This window comes from Telmatherina bonti (assembly GCF_933228915.1).
Source record: "Telmatherina bonti genome assembly, chromosome: 6".
In the NCBI taxonomy this organism is placed as follows: Eukaryota; Metazoa; Chordata; class Actinopteri; order Atheriniformes; family Telmatherinidae; genus Telmatherina; species Telmatherina bonti.
In genome coordinates, this window is record NC_136624.1 from 11096399 (window position 1) to 11120287 (window position 23889).

General features: G+C 40.5%; 1 protein-coding gene across 3 annotated transcripts; it reads right to left on the minus strand.

The window, feature by feature from the left end:
- Nucleotides 1-300: 300 nt before the first annotated feature.
- Nucleotides 301-21762, minus strand: usp48 (ubiquitin specific peptidase 48). Of its 3 annotated transcripts, XM_079242673.1 has the most exons (28): nucleotides 21626-21762; nucleotides 20942-21079; nucleotides 20351-20471; nucleotides 20101-20242; nucleotides 19517-19644; nucleotides 18929-19053; nucleotides 17461-17569; nucleotides 16407-16540; nucleotides 15154-15239; nucleotides 14422-14601; nucleotides 14203-14340; nucleotides 13971-14120; nucleotides 11618-11818; nucleotides 11430-11541; nucleotides 11198-11340; nucleotides 7261-7335; nucleotides 7054-7178; nucleotides 6637-6759; nucleotides 6500-6561; nucleotides 6174-6284; nucleotides 4361-4491; nucleotides 2919-3025; nucleotides 2716-2823; nucleotides 2390-2575; nucleotides 2187-2312; nucleotides 2058-2106; nucleotides 977-1003; nucleotides 301-885 (listed from the first exon to the last, which is right to left on the minus strand). In XM_079242673.1, exons 2-28 carry the CDS (start codon nucleotides 21073-21075, stop codon nucleotides 863-865), a joined length of 3156 nt encoding a protein of 1051 aa, XP_079098799.1. In that variant the 5' UTR covers nucleotides 21076-21079; nucleotides 21626-21762; the 3' UTR covers nucleotides 301-862. The 3 variants fall into 3 exon arrangements, 2 of the variants coding, with proteins under 2 accessions (XP_079098799.1, XP_079098800.1); XM_079242674.1 differs by lacking the exon at nucleotides 21626-21762 and having other exon boundaries at nucleotides 20351-20554; nucleotides 20942-21036; XR_013771358.1 differs by lacking the exons at nucleotides 301-885; nucleotides 977-1003; nucleotides 2058-2106; ... (1 more) ...; nucleotides 2390-2575; nucleotides 2716-2823 and having other exon boundaries at nucleotides 4361-4486.
- Between the last annotated feature and the right edge of the window lie 2127 nt (nucleotides 21763-23889).

The window sequence follows — 23889 nt, forward strand, 5'->3', positions numbered from 1 at the left end:
CAAAGCCCTGATAAGAAACAATGTATGGCCAAAAAATATCTGATCAAATATAACCTAAATTGTGGTAAAAAAAAAAAAAAAATTACCGGAAAGCCCCTTTTTTTATTCTGTGACCAAATTGAATCAAAACATTTTTAAGTTATTTAAAGTAAAAAAATAAATAAATAAAAAAAATTACTGCTCACATTCGCATAAACAAACACTTGTGATCATTTTGGGACAGGGTGCATTGAAAATAGCTTTATTGTCCATAAAAAGAACAATGAAAAGACCAGGACAAACCACTGCTCGTCTTCTCTGTCATGTCCAATCCATCACATTTGCACTGCTGAGACCTACAGGAAGCAGCTGCTACACGCTCTGCCTCGTAGCCATGGATCTAACTGCCACATGGAGTATACGGATATAGAAGTGCTGTAATAAATGACCTAACATCTAAGAGCAGTTATATCTTTATTAACTAATGGTAACTCGTGCATTCGTTAACAACCTCTGCAGTGAGAACCTTCCACATAATGAGAAGACGGAGCAATGCCTTGAATTTTTCTTCTACCATAATTTAAGAGTCACAAAGAAAGTGTGGCTTCAAAGCGAAGCTTCAGGTTTTTCCTTCTTCGGGCAGCCGTCAGAGTGAAGAGGGAACACGGCGACCCTCAGAACAACTCCAAACTTTAAATATCAAAGACCAGCTAACATAAGGAAAAAACAGATTCTTTGTAACGTAGTCACAGTTTTATCAAAGAAAACCTAATCAAAACATAAAAAATTAAAGCACTTTTTATATATATTTGACAAATTCAAGCTTTTTCTTTTGTCCTTTCCACGTTGCCCATCCATGTCCATCCCGGATGCAGGAGAGATCTCAGTGTCCAAGAAGCCCCGTGCCTGCAGACAGATAAAACAATCCCGATCACAGCAACTTCTCATTTCATGAGGAAAACTAGCTTCACTTTTCACAACACATGAGAACTCTTACCTTTAAATCCCTCTTCAGGCATTCTGACTGTGGAGGAGAAGATGAGGAGAACGGTTTTTAGTCAATGTTTCAGATATTCTCCAGACTGTAACGTTAGGCGTCTCCTTCTGGGCCCTGACGACAGCTGCTGTTAGAACAACTTGGACTCATCGCTCACGAGCAGCTACGGGTCGATATCTAAGCTTTCGTAGAAGCCCGGAGGACGGATTAAATGTCAGTGATGTTTAAAACCAACAACCGACCCAGAAATATGGAAGCAGTCATGCACTGAGAACTTCTGCAGCGCTTTAAGACGTGAAGTCAACATCTGGAGGCTTAAAGGACTGATGTCTCTGCAGGATTTATGTATTTGAATGAACCAAATCCACCAAATTCCACTTTATCCTCCAAGTTTCTGATATTTCCAAGCCTGGCAGCTAGATTATTCATCATGGGGTGTCCAGACACAAAGTTACTGCTGGTGTTATTTTAAAATCCTGAATTAGTCATCTTGGCAGGAGAAGCCGACCGTGGCCATGTGGGTGCTTTGTCACAGCTGTGAACGTAACTCACCAGGCATCGAATTCATCCATATTTCATTTCTATTCACTGCTTTTAACTGTTAATGCTTCATACTAAACTTCTGTTGCATTGTAGCTTATTTCTAACTCTTTTTTTAAGTTTCTTTTAACACTGTTTTTCAACCTTTTTAGAACACAAAGCACACCACAAACCAAAGTGATGTTTTTCTTTTTAAAAATCCATATTATCAACATAAAGTCCATCTTGTCTCGTCTTGATAGAAATCAGATAAACACAAGATAAAGAAATTTTATTATCTTTCACTAGGACCTGTTTGGATAAATACAGAGCTGCTTTTTAGACCAATCAGGTGAAATTGGATCATTTCTCAGGGCGCACTAGTGTGCCACGGCACAGTGGTTGAAAAACACTGTTTTATCGTACGTTTTAAATGGCTGTTTTGCATCCATCTGTGATGCTTTTGTTTTCTGTAAAGCACTTTGAAATGTCTTAAACTCCTTTTGACTTGTCCCATTTCTGTTACTGACACATCAACTGCAGAACGCGTGCCGACACTTGCCTTGATAAGCATCATCCATCGCAGCGTAATCTGCTATCGGCTCGTCAGCCTGCGGAGAAACGACGCGAGAACGGTTTGTAAAAGCTGGTGTTGCAGATTTCTGTGTGAAGGCAAGGAAGTACCGCGTACCTTCAGACAGATGATGCTCTCAGGAATGATTCCCAGACTTCCCAGCGTGGCCGAGTCATCTGTCAAACTTCTCCCATCTAGAGAGAGGTTCTGGTCGAACGGCGCTACGGAGAAGGCGTGCATGATCTGCGGAGTAGAGCGGAGTTAGTGTTGCCTTCATGTTCTGCAGCGCTGCGTCCTGCAGGAAGGAGGAATCCCCTCACTTGGATCTTTAGCTCTTTCAGCGTCTGATTGGCTGAAACGATGAGGGCTTTCTCTCCGCGCAGCTTCCGGTGTCGGGTGCTTCTTCTGATCCCGCCCAGTTTGGTCGTGTTGGTCACAGCGGGTGGAGCTGCTGATGCCGCACCACCATCATCATCCAGCTTCAGTCGTTTGGCGCCGTCTTGTGACTGAAAGACAAAACAGGATTTACGTCGAAACGGACGTGAAACACAGCAGACGTGAAGTAGAGGGTCGAACTGCAGCTTCACTGTCAGACCAACAGTCCTGACTCTCGTGTCATGTGACTCGTGTTCCACAGCGTGATCACCTGACTGAAGTCTGGATCTTTCTCGCCATCCACCTTCGGGTGTTCTTCCTTCTCCTCCTCTGCATCAGAGCTGCTGGCGGTCAGCTCTGGAGCTGCATCTTTCATCATCTAAGCAGAGGACACGGTGAAAACAAAGTTCCCTTCAGCGTTTAAACTCTAATGCAGCGCCTCATGTTCGCTATTTGCTCGCTGATGCGTCGTACCCTGGCGTCTTCGATGATTTTTCGGATGTAGATGGTTGCTTGGGTGTACTCTCTGAGGTCCCTCTGCTGCTGGAAAAGGAAGCTCTCTCTGCACTCCCAACACAGATCTAAACCCACAGAAGCATCTTCATGTCATCATCAGAGGAAGTGAGAATGGAGACGCAGCATCTGCTGGTGATTTGAAATAACCAAACCATCTCCGGGACGACTCCGACATGCTAATCAGTGTGTGACATTGGCGATAAAACCACCTCAGACAGGTACAGGTGTGTGTGAGAGACACCAATCCACTGTTCCCGGGCTTCGATTCGATTTCAAGATCTCAATTTGGATTATTGTCGATACATTATATTAGAAAATCCCTTCATTTGAACTTTACTGTCATTACTGCTGTTGCTACTTTATACAGTTTTATTAGACTGTGGCAACAACACACACCTTCTTAAAGAAAGCAACTTTTAAGCAAACACAAAAAAGTACTTTAGTAAATTGTAGCTGCTTCTTAAATCTCCATTTGACAATTTATATATATAATTCAGCAGTAACGGTTCGATATTTAAAATAAAAGTGAAGCACAGAGTGACAAGGCAGTCATGGCTGAAACAAATGAAAATTTATGCTGACAACCTATTTTAATGTGGTTGCTATGGGAAATAACCAGTAACAATTTATTAAAGTTTAAGAAGATCAAATTCTGTACGTTCACTATTTCTGTCACATGCAAATAACAAGCAAAAAGAGTTTTCAACATTTTTCTTGTTTTTAGTCTACAAAAATCAAGGGGGGGGTGAGAGAGAAGCAGCTGCACTCAAACTATGCACGATGTCTCCTAAAGCAGGGCTCCAAAGTTTCATTGATATATCGGAGAACTGTTTTAGTTTGCGTATAAAGTGCATTCCCTTTAAAAAAAGAATTCTACCATCATAATTATCAATAATATGAAAACGTCAGATCAGACAACTTAAATAACATTAATGGTTGATTCTTCATCAGAACCGGACGTGTAAAGTCCGTCTGCATGGCAACAATGACTGAAGAGAAAACATGGTGAACAACCTGGGAACATCTGGACGTCTGACAGCGTCTGAAGAATCGCCTCATTAATAATCTTCATTATTAAACCATGTAAAGCTGATGGTCTGATCCACAGATGAACCACTACAGGACAGAGCAGGTAGCAGGTCAGATCCAGTTAACTCAACCAGTCTTTCTGACTGATCAACAGGATCTGCGGAGCTCATTCTACCACAGACGTGTTCCACTGGAGTGTTTGGACCGTCTCCACAGGACTGGAGATGACATGTCTTCATTTGACACAATAATGAAAATGGACTAAATTTATAACCAGACCATTCCTGCCCTCCCCTGTGGATGCTGGGAAGCAATCCCAGCTACTCTGATCCCTTTAGGCTGAGTGACTGTGTGTGGCTTGGCAGTCTCACCAGGCTGGGTGGTGTAATGGGTGGCGGAACCCTCCGGCGTCGTCTGGGTGAAGCAGTGGATTGAAATGACCTGGTCAACGATGAAGAGTCTGCTGATTACGTCCCATTCGTTAGGCCAGAGCAGAGCTATACTGTGCAGAGGAAACAGCAGGACATGAGACCACAGCAGCAGACGAGACAGCAGAAAGAGTCCAATGAGCTTCAGTTCAGCTTCTCAGAAACCTACGGGTGTCGTCGCGGAGGCTCCGTCTGTCTTTTATACAGTCTGAGCTCCGAAATGGGAACGACATAATTAACCTTCAACACACTGCTCCCCACTTTTGGCATTCGCTCAACAGCTGCTGAAATACAGTAACAGTTCACTGTTGGTGAACCTGCAGGGCCACATTTAGACGACAATGATGCGTCTGACGGGGAACTGTTTGAGCTATTCTTCAACAAAGGATCATGGCTCTGTTGGTCCGCGAGACGAATCGGTTTGCGGACAGATGCAAAGGGGGACAGAAGAACCAAGACCATCGAGTCGTGTTTCTCACTTTGAATTTCAAGGTGCAATGCTGCCCCTGATCTTCACCAGTATAAAGTTACAAAGAAAAACTGCAAATAATTTTTTTTTTTTCTTTCAAGAAATATATGCAAAAGACAATAAAAATGACATCATGAACATATTTTTTCATTCTTTATTACAACACTAAACAGGAGGGATATGTGCTTTTGAGGATTTTTTTTCTGTTTGTGAAAAAGAAAGCAGTTTTATAAGGAAAAAAAGTAATATTTTTATGCAGCGTGATGAAGGTTAAGCTACGTGTTACTAACTCCTGGACGACTTGTTTCATGTCTTCATAATGTTTTAGTTTCAAACTTAAACACCTGAATCAAGAGTTTCTTACCATTTCTAACTTTAATACCAACAAATCCCAGGATATCATTGTAAGTATAAATTATCTGCTAATAGATCAAACACAACTAATAAGAAAGCTGTGATGATTACAGAAACGATCAACAGGACACCAGGAATAAATTTACAACCCATTTAGATCATCGGTGGATTAAAAAGTTCTCTCTAAAAGACTAAAACGGTTTAAAAACGTCATTTCTTCTTGCTTAAGTGACTAAATCAACTTCACTCCTAATAAAAAATATCAAATGTGTAATTATTATTTTAACATTCCTTCATTTTCTGAACCACTTGGTCCAATTAAGGGTCACGGAGTAAACAAAAACAAAACCAAAATGTTACTTTTATCCCGGGAGCTGGATCTTTTTATTCATAAAGTCCTAATAGCTCAAAAGAACCATAAAAAACATTAAATCTTCAGCATATCTAACACTGATCTTTAATAAATAAAATCCCAAAACAGATAATATGGAAAATAACTCGCTGCAAGTGCTTCTTTTCTTCATCGTCTAATCAGGCTGACATTTAGAGCCGAGCAAAAATGATGAATTTGTGAAATTTTTATAGCAGTTTTGAGGAGAGGATTTTATTTATCTGGTAATTATCTGACTGGGGGGACACTGAAACATCCCGAAAGGTTTAAACTGGGCAGAGAGGTGTGACAGATGCTCCAGTTGTTTCTTCTTCTTACCTTCTTCTTTACTTCCATGACTGCGTGACGTCTGCTGTGGTTTCAGCAGGACATTAACCCTGACTTGATTTCACATTAACAACATAGTCTTTTTTTTTTTTTTTCTTTCTTAAAACAGGGACAATGTGTGGACATTAATCCCACTGGGACACCCCCCCCCCCCCCCCCCCAGCTCCAGGTTTGGAACCACTGCTTTAGGTACCAGAGTAAAAAACATAACTCACTGTTGAGCTTCTCCGTTGATCAGGGATTCATACGTGAACATGAAGCCTCCGTGTGGACACAACAGAAGGGCGTTTCCCACATTGGACACTGGGGAGGATTTAGTGGGCCTCCTGGAAGAACATGAGAAGGTAAAAGAACCATCCAGAGTACCCGGTTCATTTTAACATGGTTCGAGATGAAACAGACTCAGGTATGACGGGTTTTTCTTCATCCAAAGTGGCTTAATGACCATTTTAGCAAACAAACATGAGAACTCAGCTCCTCAGAGCATTTAACCAAATTAAATTTCTACAACAGAAACATTTTGTTTATCCTTCAAACATACCTGATAAATTTTCTCCATTCATCCACAAAATACAGAGGGACGACGTAAAGTACATCCGTGCCCTGAGAAAACCAACCAGAGAGGTATTACTTAACAAAACGTGGCTTTTTCATCCGACAGGAGGACGCTCTGCCTACCTGAGGCCACTTTGTGAGCGTTGGCCGGTTCTTTTCATGGAACAGATTGAGCAGCTGGTTCTTCTGGTCGAGGGCCATCATCTTACTGACTGCCTCGTTATCCCTTTCCTCCTGCTCCAAAGTCTGGACACAGAGCACGAGTTTACCAGCTAATCCAACAACAAACTTACAAGCCATCGCTGAATATTTCTGCCAGATGGCTGCACGCGTCATAACACCGGTTTGTGAACCAGAAAGCTTTGTATACGCCTCCAGACGTTTACGCACATCTCACAGATATCTAAACCAAAAGACAAATCACAGCCTCCGCTGTCAACACCTACAGGTGGACATGTGTGTGTCAGAGGAGGCTGTGACCAATCAGGAGGTTAAGGGTTAAAAAAGAGATACTTAAGCTGTGACATAGTTTTCACTGACCAGGCACTGCTGACAGGCCTCCTGGTTCTGGGTGAATTCTGGGGCTTTAGGGAAGTATATTCTCAGCTTGGTCCAAACTTCAGTAGATACCAACTTCCGTTCAGTCTCCAGGATGCTCAGACCTCCTGCAGCAGGAACAAACATGTTTACCGTGTGAAAATGTCTCAGTCGGTGTGAGAAGGATGTCCAAACATCACTCAGGATCACCGTGACAACAGACGATGTCTTCGTTGAACGTCTTCATCTCGTCTTCTGTGCTCCCCGACAGCTCTGAGCTGAACTCTGCAATCAGATGGATGACCAGAGTGTAAAGGTGGGTTCAATTCTCTACTAAAATACTCTACAGCAGTGTTTTTCAACCAGTGTGCCGCAAGATAATGTCAGGTGTGCCGTGGGAAATTATCCAATTTGTGTGCCTGCGCGGTCTAGCACTTGGCAGAGAGATCATGTGGTAGGCTACCCTGCCATACCAGTAGGTGGCAGCAGCAGGCAGCATTGTGCAAATTAGTGACACTTGGATGCTGCTGCAGGTGACGTTGAAGGTGGTGCTGGCATTGATAGTGGGACGACAGTGAAAGTGATGGATAAGTTTTTGAAGAGGAAAAACGCTGACTCTGAACTGGACCTTGGACAAAATCTGGACCCAGATGAAGGCCCGAGTATCAGTGGAGGTCAAAAGAAAGCAAATACATTGATGGCAAAGCGAGGCAATACAACAAAAGCTATCCTTCATTTGGGTTTACTTTTACTGGAGATGCAACGGCACCGACTCCGTTGTGCTTGGTATGTGGTGAAAAGCTCTCCAACAGTGCTATGGTCCCAAGTAAGCTTATCTCCAAACAAAACACCCTTCACTTCAAAACAAAAATGTGGAGTATTTTGTTCGCCTGCGTGAACACACGGAGAAACAGGCAACTTTCATGAGAAAAACTGCAAAGGTTAACGAAAGAGCCCTTAAAGCTAGCTACCACGTTGCTTAACATGTGGCTAAATCAAAAAAGCCCCACACTGTGGCCGAGCAACTAATACTTCCCGCCTGTAAAGCCATTGTAAATGAGATGCTCGGACCCGAAGCGGCTAAAGAAATAGCCAAGGTTTCGCTCTCAGATAACACAATTTCCAGACGAGATGTCTGCAGACATCGAAAGTTTGGTTTTGGACAAGATCCGTATCAGTAATAAATTTGCGTTGCAACTTGATGAATCTACTGATATAAGCGGACGTGCACAACTCTTGGCCAATGTGCGTTTTGTGGATGGAGACACAATCAGAGAAAACTTTCTATTTTGCAAGACTTTGCCAGAAAAAACAACAGGAGAGGAAATTTTTCGGGTTACATCAGAATATCTGGAAAAGGGAGGACTTAAGTGGGAAAACTACACGAGTGTCTGCACTGATGGAGCTGCAGACCTGGTCAGGCGCACCAAAGGCTTTGTAAGCAGAGTGAAGGAAAAAAACCCAGATGTGATCATTACACACTGTTTTTAACACCGTGAGGCCCTCGTAGCCAAGACGTTACCAGCAGATTTGTTCCTGTGTTGGATGATGTTGTGCACATAGTAAACTTTGTAAAGTCACGACCTGTGAAAAGTCGCATATTTGCGGCTTTGTGTGAGGAAATGGGAGCGGACCATAAAGCCCTGCTGTTTCATACGGAGGTCCGATGGTTGTCGTGCGGCAAGGTGCTGTCTCGTGTGTATGAGTTGTGAGAGGAACTTAAAGTGTTTCTGACAAATGAGGGGTCCAATTACGCAAAGCTGCTTGCAAGTTATGAGTGGTGTGCAAGGCTGGCATACCTGGCAGATATTTTTCACCACCTGAATGAACTAAATACACGAATGCAAGGACGAAATGAAAACCTGCTTACAAGTACAGATAAAATAAATGGATTCCGTTGAAAAGTGAAACTCTGGCATCAACATGTGGAAAGTGGCAGCCTTGAAATGATCCCACTCGCCAATACATGGCAAGATGTTAAAGCTGCTGCTTTCCGTGAGATAATAGTTCAACATCTGACAACTCTTGAGGAGAAGATGTTGTTTTATTTCTCTTCAACCTCCACAGAGTGCCTTGACTGGGTTAGGGACCCATTCAGCTCAGCATCAGCTGTTGGAAAGGACATGACTTTAGAGGAGAAGGAGGAACTAACTGAATTGAGACAGATCGTGGTCTCAAGCTAAGCTTTGCTGATCTACCTTTGGACAGTTTTTGGTTGGTAGCTACCAAGGAGTTCCGCATGTTGGCCAACAAAGCTATTTTGACATTGCTCCCATTTTCCACAACATATCTGTGTGAGGTGGGCTTTTCAAGCCTGACTGCTGTGAAAACTAAAAACAGAGAAAGACTGAGAGCTGTGGAGAAAGAGCTTTGTGTGTCTTTCATTGATTCCTGCCAGGATATCAGCTCTGTGTTCATTCAAACAGGCACAGGTTTCACACTGAGTATAAATATGAAAGATTATAAAATACTTTTTTCTTTGTGTTTATTTGATTCCTGTTCAAGACATTTTACTATAATGGCATTCTTCAATGTTAAAAAAAAGCTTATATTAACAATATAACAGTTATATTTTTAATATAAGCTTTTCTTTTACATTTTTAGCTGGTGGTGTGCCGCAGGATTTTTTCAATGAAAAAAATGTGCCTTGGCTCAAAAAAGGTTGAAAAACACTGCTCTACAGATACCAAACTGGGACTCTGATGATCTCACAATATATCCTGTTTTTACTACTAATTAAATACAGAAAGTGCATCTCATTCCAGACATTGGCTATGCCTGCCACGGTAACAAATTACCATGCGATTAATTGTCTCAGAAATTATTGCGACAGACGATAATATTGCGCTGAGTGATTATTGATGCCATTTTGAGACATTTTTCAACTAAAATAACAAAAATGCCATGAATAATGCAAGTACATCCTTTTAAAGATTAACATACTTTCATTTCTAAAGAACATTTAGCTGGATGTGCAGAATAGACTCATCCACTGAGGGACATTTCCTGATACACTGAGCTTCTTTGTCTCCCTGCTTATCTCTCTCTCTTGAAGCGTCCAACTCAATCTGTTGGTTTCCTTATATAAGCTATTATGAATTGGCTTTTATTATGTTTTTTTTTCCTGTCTGTAAAGCGCCTTGAGATGGCATTGCTGTGATTTGAGGCTATATAAAAAAAGTTGAATTGAATCCACTCTGCTAAAACACATCAGGATTTCTCCTGGGGTTTTGGCAACATGTTGATATGGTCTCTAAACACCATGTAACACAGTTACATAGTCTATGGTCAGCTCATGTAAGGGGACATGTTTGGACTTGACCAGAGGTGGAATGGTAAAATTGAACAACATTAAAGGGCAGCATGGCTTTACCAACCATGCTGTCTGGCCGGTTAAACACGGCAGTGATCGTGGACGATTGGGAAGATGGAGCTAAGCTGTTTGTTAAGGTCTTTTTTCCCAGGTGGGAAAACTGCAGCTGATGGTTGTGTTTTAGATGCAGGTGGAAGCTTGTTGTGTTGCCGTGTTTAGTTAATAGTGTGTCTTAAAACAAATGCAGCAGAGAAAAGAAAGTCAAATGAAAATTACTGCATCTGTCAAACTTATTGCACGCATTTTTTCTTATTGTGCAATTAAATGGCTTATTGTTTTTTGCGACTGGCCTAAAATCTGCTGCTGTTTCTTTATTTCCACTGTCCCATCGTTATTTGTGATTATTAGAAAGAAGCTTCCCAAGTTCAGGTAGAGGTCCTGTAGCCTTTTCCTTCTGCTTTCTCTGAGAGAAATCCAGAGTAAATAACAAGGATTCATTTATTAGAGCAGAGGGACTTAGTTGGAATGGGACTTTTTATTTTCTTTCTATATTATTTTGTTGTGTTGGAATAAAAAAATATAAAAAATAAAACTTCAAGCCCTATCAGGAACATGGTATGATTTTACATTTATCGCATTGGGAAATGAAAAGCTCCCCAACATGTGTTACATGGACTAAAATTAATCAGAGTAATTTTTTCATAAAAACAGAAACATCTTCCCCATCAAACAAAAAAAGAAAAAAAAAGTAAATCACTAATGTTCAATCAGTCCTTTAAAGACCTGTGGTAAACTGAAGCGACCCATGTTGTTGCAGTCTTTCGACACGCTCACCCTTGCTGTTGTTTGTGTGTGGTCCCTGTCCGTTGGTCTGACTGTTGCTGTGTTTTGTCTCATGCTCGTCCTCCTCCAGCTGCTCCAAAGCCAACTGCCTCCAGCTACGCAGAGACGCTTTGCCCACCCAGAAGCCCTCGCCACTAAATCAAACAAAACAAAAACCCACATGTGAACACGCATTTGGATCTGAAAACGAGCAAACCGACCGTGCTACAATCCGACTGTTTACCTGAGCGAGCGTTTCACCAGGTTGGACACCTCCTTGTAGTCTTCATTGAGCTGGTTTTTCAGCCGCAGCACTCTGCATCTCTGGCTGACACACACTCTGCACAGAGAGGAGCCTGAACAAAAACTGGGCTGTGATTATCAGAGGAAATGCTTCATGATGCTTCGTTCATATTAACGTGTTGGACTGACCATCCATTCTCGGCCCGCCACCGTAGCGCTTGTAGAGGACGTCTGCAGCCTGCATGGAAACCCTCTTGGTCTCTCCCACCTTGTCTGGATGCAGTTTTCCATGAGAGCATAGAAAGAGGGAGCTGTCTATTTCCTTTGTGGCAGTGGAGTCATCGAGCCACTTTTTCAGCCAGTCCAGAGGGATGAACTCATACTTCTCACCTGTAGAAGAAAAGCAGAGGAAAATATAAACCCAAGAGAAACTAATCCAAGAATCTAACACCTGAATTTCTACAGTATCGCTGTCAATACAGTCAAGTGGAAAAGGAAGTACACAATCTTTCAATTCGTATTGAATCAGGATATAAGATAAGCCAGCTGGTCTTTACCAGGTTCAGAATCACATGAACACTGACAAACACAGGTTAAAGCAAAACTAAAACGTTCTTAGCCTTTCTGTAGGTCAGGAGGTGTTAATAGTACTCAATCTGTAGGGAAAAATCCTAAACAGCGTCTGCTTTAATGTGGTCTAGATGCCCCAAAACTAAAGATGAGGAAAATAAAGTTTTAACAAATCAGAAACTGTGTTAATGAATGAACAGGATCTGTAGAAAAATCCAGTCCAGAGTTGAACCTCCTAAAGACCTTTACACACCGGGAACATTGCGAATAAACAACACGAAACTGCAGATAAATCAGAGGTCAAGTACTGAAGTTTCAGTCTTTGCACAGGAGTGCCAAATGGTGAATAAAAGATGGAATTCAAAAACAAGCTTGCAAGGTTGAATTCCTCATCGAGTCACGCCAACAGCGTGCTGACGGCTACATGCTAACACAGAAACAGAGGAGAACTGGAGGAGTCTTATTGTTTCATCTGAAAGCTGAAAATGGACCACGGCCGCTTCAGGATGGACTGTCGGACGTCTGCAGGATAGTTTGAGCATCTGCTTTAGCAGCTCAGAGTTCACTTCATCGTTTTGACACCGGCTGGAAGTTATTTATAAATATTAAGTCCAAAAACCTCAGAAGTGGAAAAATCTTTCTTTTTTTTTTTTTTTGTCATTCTCATCTTCTGTCTCTTTTGCTGGTACTTTTTATTTTCTGCTTTCTGTGTCATCTTCCTGCTGTTCATAGACTGTATATAAAAAGATGGACGGAGCCTCCGTGACGTCACCCATAGGTTTCTGAAGAGCTAAACTGAAGCTTGGTGGGCGGTTCCTACCATCGCCATCTTGGCAGGGGCATGCATGTCGTCTCGCCCGGAAAATACAAATTTGGGCAAAGAGGTGGAGCTGACAGGGAGCCGTGAGCGTCATGGTGGATGATTGACATCGAGCAAACTCTGAGCTTTCTGTAGCTAAAAACTAACCGAGCTAACCTGGAGACAACGTGAGCTAACCAGCTAACGGAGGTAAGCGGGCTAAAGCTAAGTCACGTTGTTAACCAGCTAAAAACCGCGGTTGTTCTACGTTTTCCTTACTTGAAGCGGGAGATCGGGTACCTGTCAATCAGAAGGACACGCCCCTAAATATGCAGAATTTCAAGATTAAATTACTTTTAAACACGCGAGTCAGAAAAAAATTCACTCCCCCCACAGTTGTCATGAAGGTAAACCTGACCTATTAAACGTAAAATGGATTTTTGAACCAGGCTGTAAACATGTTTATTTCTGCTTTGAAGTTGGTCTTTTTAACATGGGAGTCTATGGGGATTTGCTCTGATTTGAAGCCCCTAGTGGATGAAGGGGGAACTGCAGTTTTATGCACTTCCGCATAGGCTTCACTTTTAATCGCCAGAGGCTCCGTCCATCTTTAACATACGGTCTATGTTCCTGTTTTTCTTCTTCTTCTCTAGTTTGTCCATTTCACTGGTTGCGTGAGGGCTATACAATCCCATACTGCTCCCACAATTTCTGGAGGTATTGCTTTGTTGTTGGACCTACAAGAACCCTGAAAACACACCAAATTACATGCACAGCTGACGTATAAGACAGACGATACTGGCTTTCAGTCTGCATATCTGTCTTCTGCATCTCCCATAAATGAACCTTTAGGGTACCCTTCTTGGTTTTTGCTTGTGATGACAGATATTGGTGGAAGCGAGGCTTAAGATCATTGTTGACATCTTCCTCCTTGCCATCATGTTAACACAAAGCTAAATGCTAAAACTTGAAACCTTAGAACTGAAAGTTGTGAACTTCCTCTTTTAAAACTACGCCGCCAAATGTTGCATGTGTTTGTTAACATTTTATATGATCATATCACACTAAAGGTTTAAGGATTTACTTGCATGTTCTGAACTCAAAGTCACAAACGCACAAACTTTGTGTTAGATTAACTTTCTCATTGAGTCATTAAGGAATGTTTTTACCAACCATCTCTTGCAGGTAAAAGCTCGTAGAGCTCTTTCACCTCTTCATGCTTTGCCTTGCCCTTATCCACGCTCTGTTTCCTCATGTCGGCCATCTCTGTGCACCATTCCTCAAATTTAACATTATCTTGGTCGACCAACCTCTGAAGGAAGGCTGGAGAGAGAAAAAAAACCCATCAAATATATTTATTCTGCTGTTGTTGCCGTTGTTGTAATTAACACGTTACAGATCTCACCTGGCACCGCGACGTTGGTCTTGAAGGAATCGGCGCTCTCGTCTTTCTGGGTCTTATAAACCAGCATGTATGCGTTCCTTGAACAGTGATAGCCTTTACTGCACTTAGGCTTCCTGGACTGGGATTTCACTGCCTCCGCTACAGAAGAAGAAAAGTGAGCGTGTGCATTTACAGCTAAGCAGAAAAAGCAGCTGCTTAGTATCGATGAGAAGGACTCACCGATGTCCTCCTCTATGCCAAGCTGCAGCTTCTTGCCTTCCATCTTCTCTATTTCCTCATCATTGAATTTGTACCAGTCGCCAGTCAGAGAGTCCTTCACGTGAGCGATGTAGTGCCCCGAGTAAGCGCTGATGCCCCGATGGATCAGCACTGCACTTAGTTCATAAACACACTTCTGATCTGGACAAAGACGCAGAGCAAGAACACACACACACACACATCAGCTGTTCATTTTATATGTTCCAATAAAAGACATTTAATTCAGAAATGTGATCATGGGAGGAGACAGACGGGAGGCGACGATGTTTCTCAAGCTGATGATTCACATTTATTAACAGATTAATTATTTTCTGTTGTTTTATTTACATTTTTTGGGACATTTCACCATGTTATACAAAATGTATGGAATTATTTGGATTTATTATCTAAGACTTTCTTTTCATATGCTACCATTCAAACAGCCGTTTTGTCTTTTTGCTTTTGATCTTTTTATTACATGTTTATATCTATATAGAGTGTAGAGGGAAAGCATCTTTCAACACTGTAGCTTTAGAATTTCTTTTCCTGAGAAAACAAGTAAACAGTGAAACATGTTAAGCCTTGTCAGCAGCTTTCCAGACAATATCAGAGCTCCACTCAGTAACAAAACAAAGAAAATTAAACTAAAATATCACCATGTTAAGGAAACGTCCAGCACTTTTCTACAGAATATGACAGAACTGAAGATATTACCAGGTTTTCCTTCCAGGAAAGGCCCCATGTCCAGCTGCTCGGGAAAACTGATGAAAGTGTTGAGTTTCTTCTTATGACCTGTTTGTCTGGAAAAATAAAAATAAATGTTTCTGTCACAAAACTGCAGAAACACCATAAATATAGTTGCTTTAATCCTTTTAAATTTTTTTTCAGCAGAAACTTCATAAAAACATGACGTATTTCCAAAATGATAACGGTGTTTAATCAAGTTTTTTTTTTTTTTTTTTAACCTTTTCACTTCATGTCTCGCAGATATTGATGACTGGATAATGCTCAGATTTACTATTTTGCAAATTTGTCACACTTAAATGTAAAACATAACCTGAGTAAATCCAAAATGCAGTTTTCAAATGGTGATTTTTATTTATTGAGGAAAAACCTAAATGACCGTATATGAAGAAGTACTCCCCTCTTGTAAAGTCATGAGTTAACTGTGATTAACCACATTTTTTCAAGCATTTTTTCTCTTTTTTTTAAAGAGAAGCTGTGTGAGAAAGTCAAGCAGGCTGAGATCTAAAAACACATCAAACCACCATTCAAAGAAATTGTTCAATGTTCGCCCATCAGTTCTTCACCTCAAGCCACGTGGGTTCTGCATCAGGACAGCAACCCGACACACACCAGCAAGTCCAGCTCTGAATGGCTTCAAAACCTCAAAATGAAGGTTTTGGAGTGGCTGAGTTAAAGTCCCGACATGATTCCAATTGAAATGCTATGATGTGACCCTTAACAGGCAGTTCATGCTCAAACCCGCCAATGTTGCTGAGTTAAAACAATTCTGTGGAGAAGAGTGAGCCACAACTCCTCCACAACGATGTGAAACATTCATCGCCAAATATTCCAAACACTTGGTTGCAGTTATTCCTGCTGCAGGAGGCATGACCAGTTATTAGGTACAGGGGGGGACATAGTATTTCACATGGGTCACAAAGCCTTAGAGAACTTTTTTTCCTTGATAAATAAAATCACAATTTAAAATCTGCATTTTGTATTTACTCAGGTCATGTTTGTCTAATGTTAAAGCTTGTGTGATGATCTGACACATTAAAGTGTGACAAATTAGTAAAATAGTAAGAAATGAGACACAGCACTATATAAGATTAAAATGTGTACACAGGTACCTGACAGCTGATTTTATTTCCCGCCTCTCTCTAACAGGAAATGTTGTTTCTGCGAGGCTGAAGCGACATTACAGCGTATGGATAACCGTTACGTTACATCAGTGTACTGACCGATCAAAGACGAAACGCATGAGCTGCAGGTTGAGTGTTGGAGGAATGCTGTGCAGTCGGATCCTCCGCGTGGCGTTCTGTTTACTCTGACAGCTCTCACAGAAGTAGCGGTTCTCCCCATCCAGCTTCTCCTCCTGCAAGGCCACGTGCAGGAAAATGTGACAAGGACACACAGATTTTATTCTGATTTGATTAAACATGTTAAATAAACTGTTAAAAATACATTTTGAAAAGAAAAATCTTTATTTAATCTTTCATATTACTCTAAAACCCACAGAGACACGGAAATTATCCAATTTAGGGCTGGGCGAGATGATGATATATATACGCGTAGGACGATAGAAAATGTCTATTGTTTCAAATGAGACTTATCATTTACGCCACGATAAGGTGCTTTACCGCAGTATATTACATGAAGATGCACTTTACGGAATGCACGCTGCAATATATAAGCAAACATGGAGGAAGACGGTAGCAGGCGTGTTTCAGAGGAGGATAATTCACTAAAAGATGACCAGCCAACCCAAACCGATGAGCTTGTTCATAAAAGAGGGAAATTTCTGTCACATGGATGTGGTTTTATAAAAAGACCGACATGGAACCGACAACAGACTAGCTCACAGTCCCAACAACGGACTCTGACACAACTAACTCATTTTATCACCTGCTAAAGAATCAGGACAAAGAATACAGAATACAGAGTCAACAAGCAAAAGCTGCAAAAGTGATGCATGGTGATGAAAGCGCTTATGATAAACTTCAGACACAAACGCTGCAACAGGCTTTTACCCCTGAAACGTCATACGGCCATCGTTCCTACAGATGGAAGGAGATCACTGCTGCTGTTGCCAAGCACATCTGACACATAACTGATGACTGACACAAAATCACACAAACAATTTTATATGGTTATGTATATCGTTATGAGGATATAAAATGAGCGATATCTGGATATGAGACTTTGGTCATATCGCCCAGCCCTACTCCAATCTGTTTTATATTTCATGGTGCTAAACTAACTGCTGTCCATGTGGAGACTGAACCAAAGTTTTACCTTCAGGAACTCCGTGACACACTCCGTGAGGTTCTTGTGACCCTGGATGTTCAGCTCCAGCTCATAGAATCGGGACGGAAGAGCCGACGAACGACCACACTGATTACATCTGAGGAAACAATCCAAACAGAAGTAAATGTGTTAAATGGTGAAATTATGTGTGGTTACATTTACTGTGTACATGGACAAAAACAATGACTTTTCATCACATTAAAACAGGAAAAACATTAAATAAATTAAAATCTGAGTTTTTCAATGAAGGAAGAAAATGATCGAGTCTACAGCCAGGAGAAATGTAAAGTATCTCTGCTTTTGTCTAATGGGTCTGAAAAACAAGCTTGGTGAAGAAACAGGTAAAAGACGATTACGGAAGCGGATTGCATTCACTTTGGGGGAGAAAATGGCTCTGTTTTTCTGAATTGACATATAAAAAAAACTTGTTGTTTATTTTATGAACGTTGTTGTATTTTCTATCCCCGTTAGCATTATTAGCAGATTCGAGCAGAGAAGATCCAACATGTCTGATATGTTTAGTTTAATTCACTTTAACTTTATTTGGGAAATACTTTTGTCTCTAAGTTATGTTAAATTTGTCCATTTTGAGAAGACACCTGTGGTCTTTGCGCTTGCCAAGTCATAAAACCCCATTTGATATTCTGAACGTGGCCACGTTTCTTCCAGATCAGTTAGATACAGTATGCTCCACGGATGTAAGCTGATCCATATGAAATGTACGCAGCCTACGTTAATTCAGAAAAACAGAACTTTCTTTTCCAAATGAATGCAATAGGCTTCTGTAGATGATAGTGTTATGTGTTAGAGGCTCACATTAACAAATTGATCACTCCCTTCTGGTGTTTAATAAAGTAAGTTCCTGTGCAGCATCATTGACGATATAAGAATATATAAAATTTCGGCCATAAAATTTCAGCTGGACTGAAACAAAGAAGCAAGTTTATGTTGTAGAGGGAGTGGGACATCGCTGAATGCAGTTTAACACTCCAGATTTCAAATATACAAACTGCAAGTAAAGAATTAAAAAAAAGTGAATAAAACTTTATTGTCCACCAAAGTGGAAAATTTTGTCCGGCTCACCAACACTGACCACATGCACCACCATAATAAAAGTACTGCAACGGTGCACCAAAAGCATAAATATGACAAGAATCTAAAACACCTGAAAGGTAAACAACAATAAGACAAGACAACAAGGCAACCTTTGTGGATTGGTCCCTTGGCATGTGGAATAAAAGACATTTTGAAGGAACTCTAAATCACCTTCTGGACTTTACCAGAGTGTGATCGCCATCTGATATCAGTTTCCTCTTTGTCCTGTCAGTAAAAATATTCACAATGGGCTATTCCAACTTTGCCTGCCATTTCCACTCTTCTTTCATTGTTTTGTTCACTTAAGCAAGCAGTGAGGTGACTATCTGTTTCTGGGTTAACGTTGAGCTGTGTCACTTACACTGTAACGTAGGAGAACTGTCCACAGAACTGCTGCTGGATTACATTTTGCAGGTTAGGGTTCTTCTGCTTGGACAACGTGTCCTCCAACAGAGACAAGAACAGCTTTGAAAACTCCTGCGCATCCTGAAAAGAAAACATTTCAATTCAGTGCTCTGTACTTCTAATTCAGCGTTTCCCAATCCAGGTCCTCGGGACCCCCTTCCCTGCATGTTTTATATGCAACCCTACTTTAACACACCTGAATGATATAAAGGGCTCATTAACAGGCGACAAAGAACTTGGTGAGGAAGTTCAGTAATCTAACACAGATGTTTTGGTGGAGGAACGTGTCTAAAACATGCAGTGCAGGAGGGCCTGAGGATTGGGAAACAGGAAAACACTGTTATAAATAAAAAACAAGCTGACATTCCTACACTGCTGTGTAATCCCGAGACTGTTCAGGCAAAAACCATTAATAGCCTGCTGGTCAGATCGCTTTATTCAGAGGGTAATTTGTTGTGGGTCATTTATCAGCTCTGTTTCCGTGTTAAACCATGAACGATCTACATTTCTAAACAACAACCAGGACAACGTTAGTTTGACGTACCTGCTGCTGTCCCGTGTCCAATCCTAGAGCTTTGACCAATCCCGACGGGTCAATGTACTTCCTGTTGCTGTTCTGAAGCAAAGCAAATAGATACTGCAGATGCTCACAGATAGACTGGGGCTCGTAATCTGGAAAAAAAAAAAGCAACAGACATTAGACCAGAGCAGACACTGTCACTGTCTGTTCTGTCACAACATACAACACATTGGTAAAATAATGTCTTTTGTTCATTCAGATGAAACCAAAATTAATTCAATATTATCAACATGACACTTGTAATGTTGAGGAAACAGTCTTTACTTCCAAAAACATAATAATTATTGTGCCAGTTGACTTAAATAATATTAGTTAGAAGAAAAGTTACATGTTAGATTGATTAAGAAATATAAGCTCTGATTTAGACTAAAATTGATCTGGTGTTAATGAGGTTTTTTGTTTAGTTATGTCTGCCCCTAAATAATAATAAAAGATGCTTCAGCTGTAGTTCTACAGGTTAACTGTGTGTGGATCTCTTATGGTGGGTAAATAGGGGAAGCAGGTAATATGTAACAATGATCACTCCAATGTTCAATGCTCAGTTATACCAGACTCCGTGTTGTGTTCCTGTGCTCGGACATTGTGGCACTGATAAAGGCTCCGACGAAGCTCCAGGTTATGGAACCAGACTTGCAGGAACGTGTTAACATAACAAGTTGCACCAAGGTTGGTCAGGCCCACAAATGTGTTCTGAAAAAAGGGGAAAGACACACATAAAGAAAGGTGAGGGCAAAGCGTTTCTCTAGGTATGGTATTACGAAACACTTCAGAGAAAATGCATTGTGAGAATATAAATACCTTGTCTCGGCGCTCTGAATTTGGGTCATCGATATTGTGGAAAGTATTTTCATCAATCTCCCCAAGCCACGCCTGTTCACCAATTCCCACAAGGCAGTTGGGATTCCCTTTACAATTCCTCCTGAAAACGCAATTCAGTGCCAAAACCTTTAACTCCTTCAAACATCTTGTCATGTCCTTGCAGGTCATCTATTCGTGTTGTCTCTTATGTGTAAATAAAACAAAGAACATGACAGCTTTATGTCACTCTGCAACAAACAAAACTTCACAAACTCTAAAGCGAGACTTTTAATATGCAGAAACATGCCAGTTGATTCATAACTGAGATATAATTGGGAAAATTGTGCTGTATTTTAACTACCATCCTGAACTACGCAGTGGTATGAAGGACTGAGAAGTGTTCTTATATCAAGTTTACAAAGCTGCCACTATGACACTATGAGGGCAAATATACAAAACAGACCCTTTTGTCAGCGTGTCTGTGGGGAGCTCAGCATTGAACCAACAACTTCAGATTTATCTTCCCCCTGCTGTTAGAGATTTTACTGATGTAAAACAGAACAATGCTCTTCAGTAATATGAATATTGTACCTGCATGTTTCTCTCTTGCAGGCCGGGAGACTGATGCGGTATGCTAGCTCTATGTGCTCCTGCCTGATGTCTTCTGGCTTCACCGTTTCCACCCAACGCCAAGCCGCTTTTTCCAGCTGCACCCGGGGCGCCATTATCCTACAGTGTTTGCAATAATCACATGTATGATTCGGGAAAAACAAAGCTTATGGTTTAAGTTGGTCAAAACTGTTTCCGGAAATGCTAACATAGCCAGTTAGCCCAAGCTAAAAAAAAAAAAAAAAAAAAAAAAAAAAAAAAAAGGACTTGCAGGTCATTGCAGTGTGGAGCTAATTAACCTAGCCTCGTGTAGTCTTCATTGGGCAAGCATTACCCCTCTTCACTATAAAAACAGAACAAATGCTTCATCTAATACGTAAAATACTCATGTACGATATTATAATTTACAATAAAAAGTCATTTCAAGAAAACGTCTGGACGACACACTTGAATCGTGTTGTTAGCTTGCTGGCTAACTATAGCTACAGCGACCGGCTGTGCTAGCTAGTTGGCTACTTTCTGTTCACGCAGCCTGACGCTAAGGTAACGAATTTATTGTGTTAAGAATAAATTTTATCGGACCTGTCATGCGTGCAGCTGCTACATCAATATTTTCATGTATTTTCACATTTTATTTACGGTTAATTTTAGATTTAGCGCCCTTACGTCAGTTTATAAATAAATAATTTCTCCGCTCAAAATCAACACGACGTCAACAAGTGACGCAGTGACGTAAAATTGTTGAGGACAGTCCCATGGGTCAGTCAGAGGAAGGGACACACGCAGACACGGGCATCTTCTCCTTGAAACAAGACCCTTTTTCCTGACAAATTTAGATTTTTAGAGTTAATAAACACATTTAGTTTATTTTATTACATTTTCATAACAATAGAAAAAAAAAACAAATAAAACACATTAATTCTGGATTCTACTTCAGGTCTTCATACATCCTATGGCGAAAGATCCATGTCAGCTGCTTTGAATTACTTCCATGTGGAGTATCTTCCACAGCAATATATATATATATATATATATATATATATATATATATATATATATATATATATATATATATATATATATATATATATAAAATTATTTATATATATATATATATATACATATATATATATATACATATATATATATACATACATATATATATATATATATATATATATATATATATATATATAAATAAATAATTATATATATATATATACACACATATATATACACACACATATATATATATATATATATATATATATATATATATATATATATATATATATATATATATATATATATATATATATATATATATATATATGGCAGTTTCCAGGGCCTCAGGTATGGACATCTGGCTGTACCTCCCTGGAACCCTTTTTTTCATGGTTGTGCCCTTCTGGAGTTCTGACAGTTAACTAACTTCCCTTCGACTTGTCTTGATCTTGGTCTCTAACCTCCTCTTCCATGGTGTCTCCTTCTTGCTATTGATGTTATGTGTGGCAAGCTTCTCCAGTATCACTGTTGCTGTACTGTATATCAGCTATTTGGTTTCAGTGATGGTCACGGTAGGGATTGTACTTATTACTGCATTCACCTCACCCCTTTCGGGTGGTACATCACTAAATATGTAAGGGTACTTTTTGTTTAGGGTATTAGGAAAAGGTTCTCACCCAGTCATCCAACTGTACTTACTAATGTTAACTAAATTATAACTGAAAGTAACAAATAAAATTTGATAAACAATAAGAAAAATTCATAACTAATAAATAATCAAAGTAATGAACCAAAGTTGATAAATATAAAAAAACAATTACAGCTAAAACTAGTTTAATAAATTGATTAAATAGTTAAATAACTAAGTAATAATCAACAATTACATGGATAACAGAGAAAGAAATAATCAATCATTACTAAAAGTAATGGATAAAATGTATTAAATTGAAAATAATAAATTAAAATGAGCTTGAATTAATATTCCAGCTGAATGTGGTCGAAGGGCTGGACAACCACAAACTATTGATCCCCTTCAGAAAATAAAACCTTCAGCAGTACAAGGTTTGACCGAAGACGGATTGAATCTTTGATGAAGATCAAAAATGACAAAATGAAATGCTTAAATGAAATTAAAAATTACTTTATTTATTTATCTTTCAGGAGTAATAAAGCATTTTTATCTCCTCAGATGATCTTCTGTTTGGTTTGATCAACCTGTAATCTGAAAAGGATGAAGTCAAACCAGATGTAGAAATGTGAGAGTGTGTGTATGGGTGTGTGTGTGTAGGATGGTGAGTATGACCAGAATTAATTTTGTCTTCTGGTCTTTGTGTTGGTGCCCTGGCGTGTTCTGCTGTTGAAACTGTCTCCACAGGGACGGGGTCTTTGCCTTGGTCCCCTCTGGCCTGGGGTGCTTGTTAGTGAGACTGGTTTTGGAGGACCTTCACCAGTTTTTGGGGTGTGGTTTTGGCTACCATGTTGGTGGAGATGTACTGGTGTTTTGGGTTCTTTCAGACATCTCCACTGAGACGGTGTCTTTGGTCTTTTTGACTTCACATCTGATGTGAAGTCCTTCTCTGGTCCAGAGACTTCCTGAGGATGGAAGTCCACTTGCTCTGAGACCGCCTGTGGTTCTGAGACCGCCTGTGGTTCTGAGACCGCTTGTGGTTCTGAGACCGCCTGTGGTTCTGAGACCGCCTGTGGTTCTGAGACCGCCTGTGGTTCTGAGACCGCTTGTGGTTCTGCTGCCAGAGCGGGACGTCCTGATTCAGACACCAGATCCTGGATGTCAGAGCAGCTGCTGCCTGCCAGCTTGAGTTGGACAGTAAACTCTGCTACCTTCCACTCCAGATCTTTTATCGTCTCCTCTTGATACGTCAACTTGGACGTCAGTTCTTGGTTGGATTTAATCTCCTTTTCCAAAC

Bases quoted from the DNA above. Each gene is read 5' to 3' on its own strand.
- usp48 (XM_079242673.1), bottom strand. From the start codon at position 21,075: ATGGCGCCCCGGGTGCAGCTGGAAAAAGCGGCTTGGCGTTGGGTGGAA. The intron at 17,570-18,928 runs GTAAGTGACACA...TTGTTTCCTCAG, and splicing joins CAGTTCTCCTACGTTACAGT to ATGTAATCAGTGTGGTCGTT. The intron at 2,313-2,389 runs GTGAGGGGATTC...TCTACTCCGCAG, and splicing joins TGAAAGAGCTAAAGATCCAA to ATCATGCACGCCTTCTCCGT.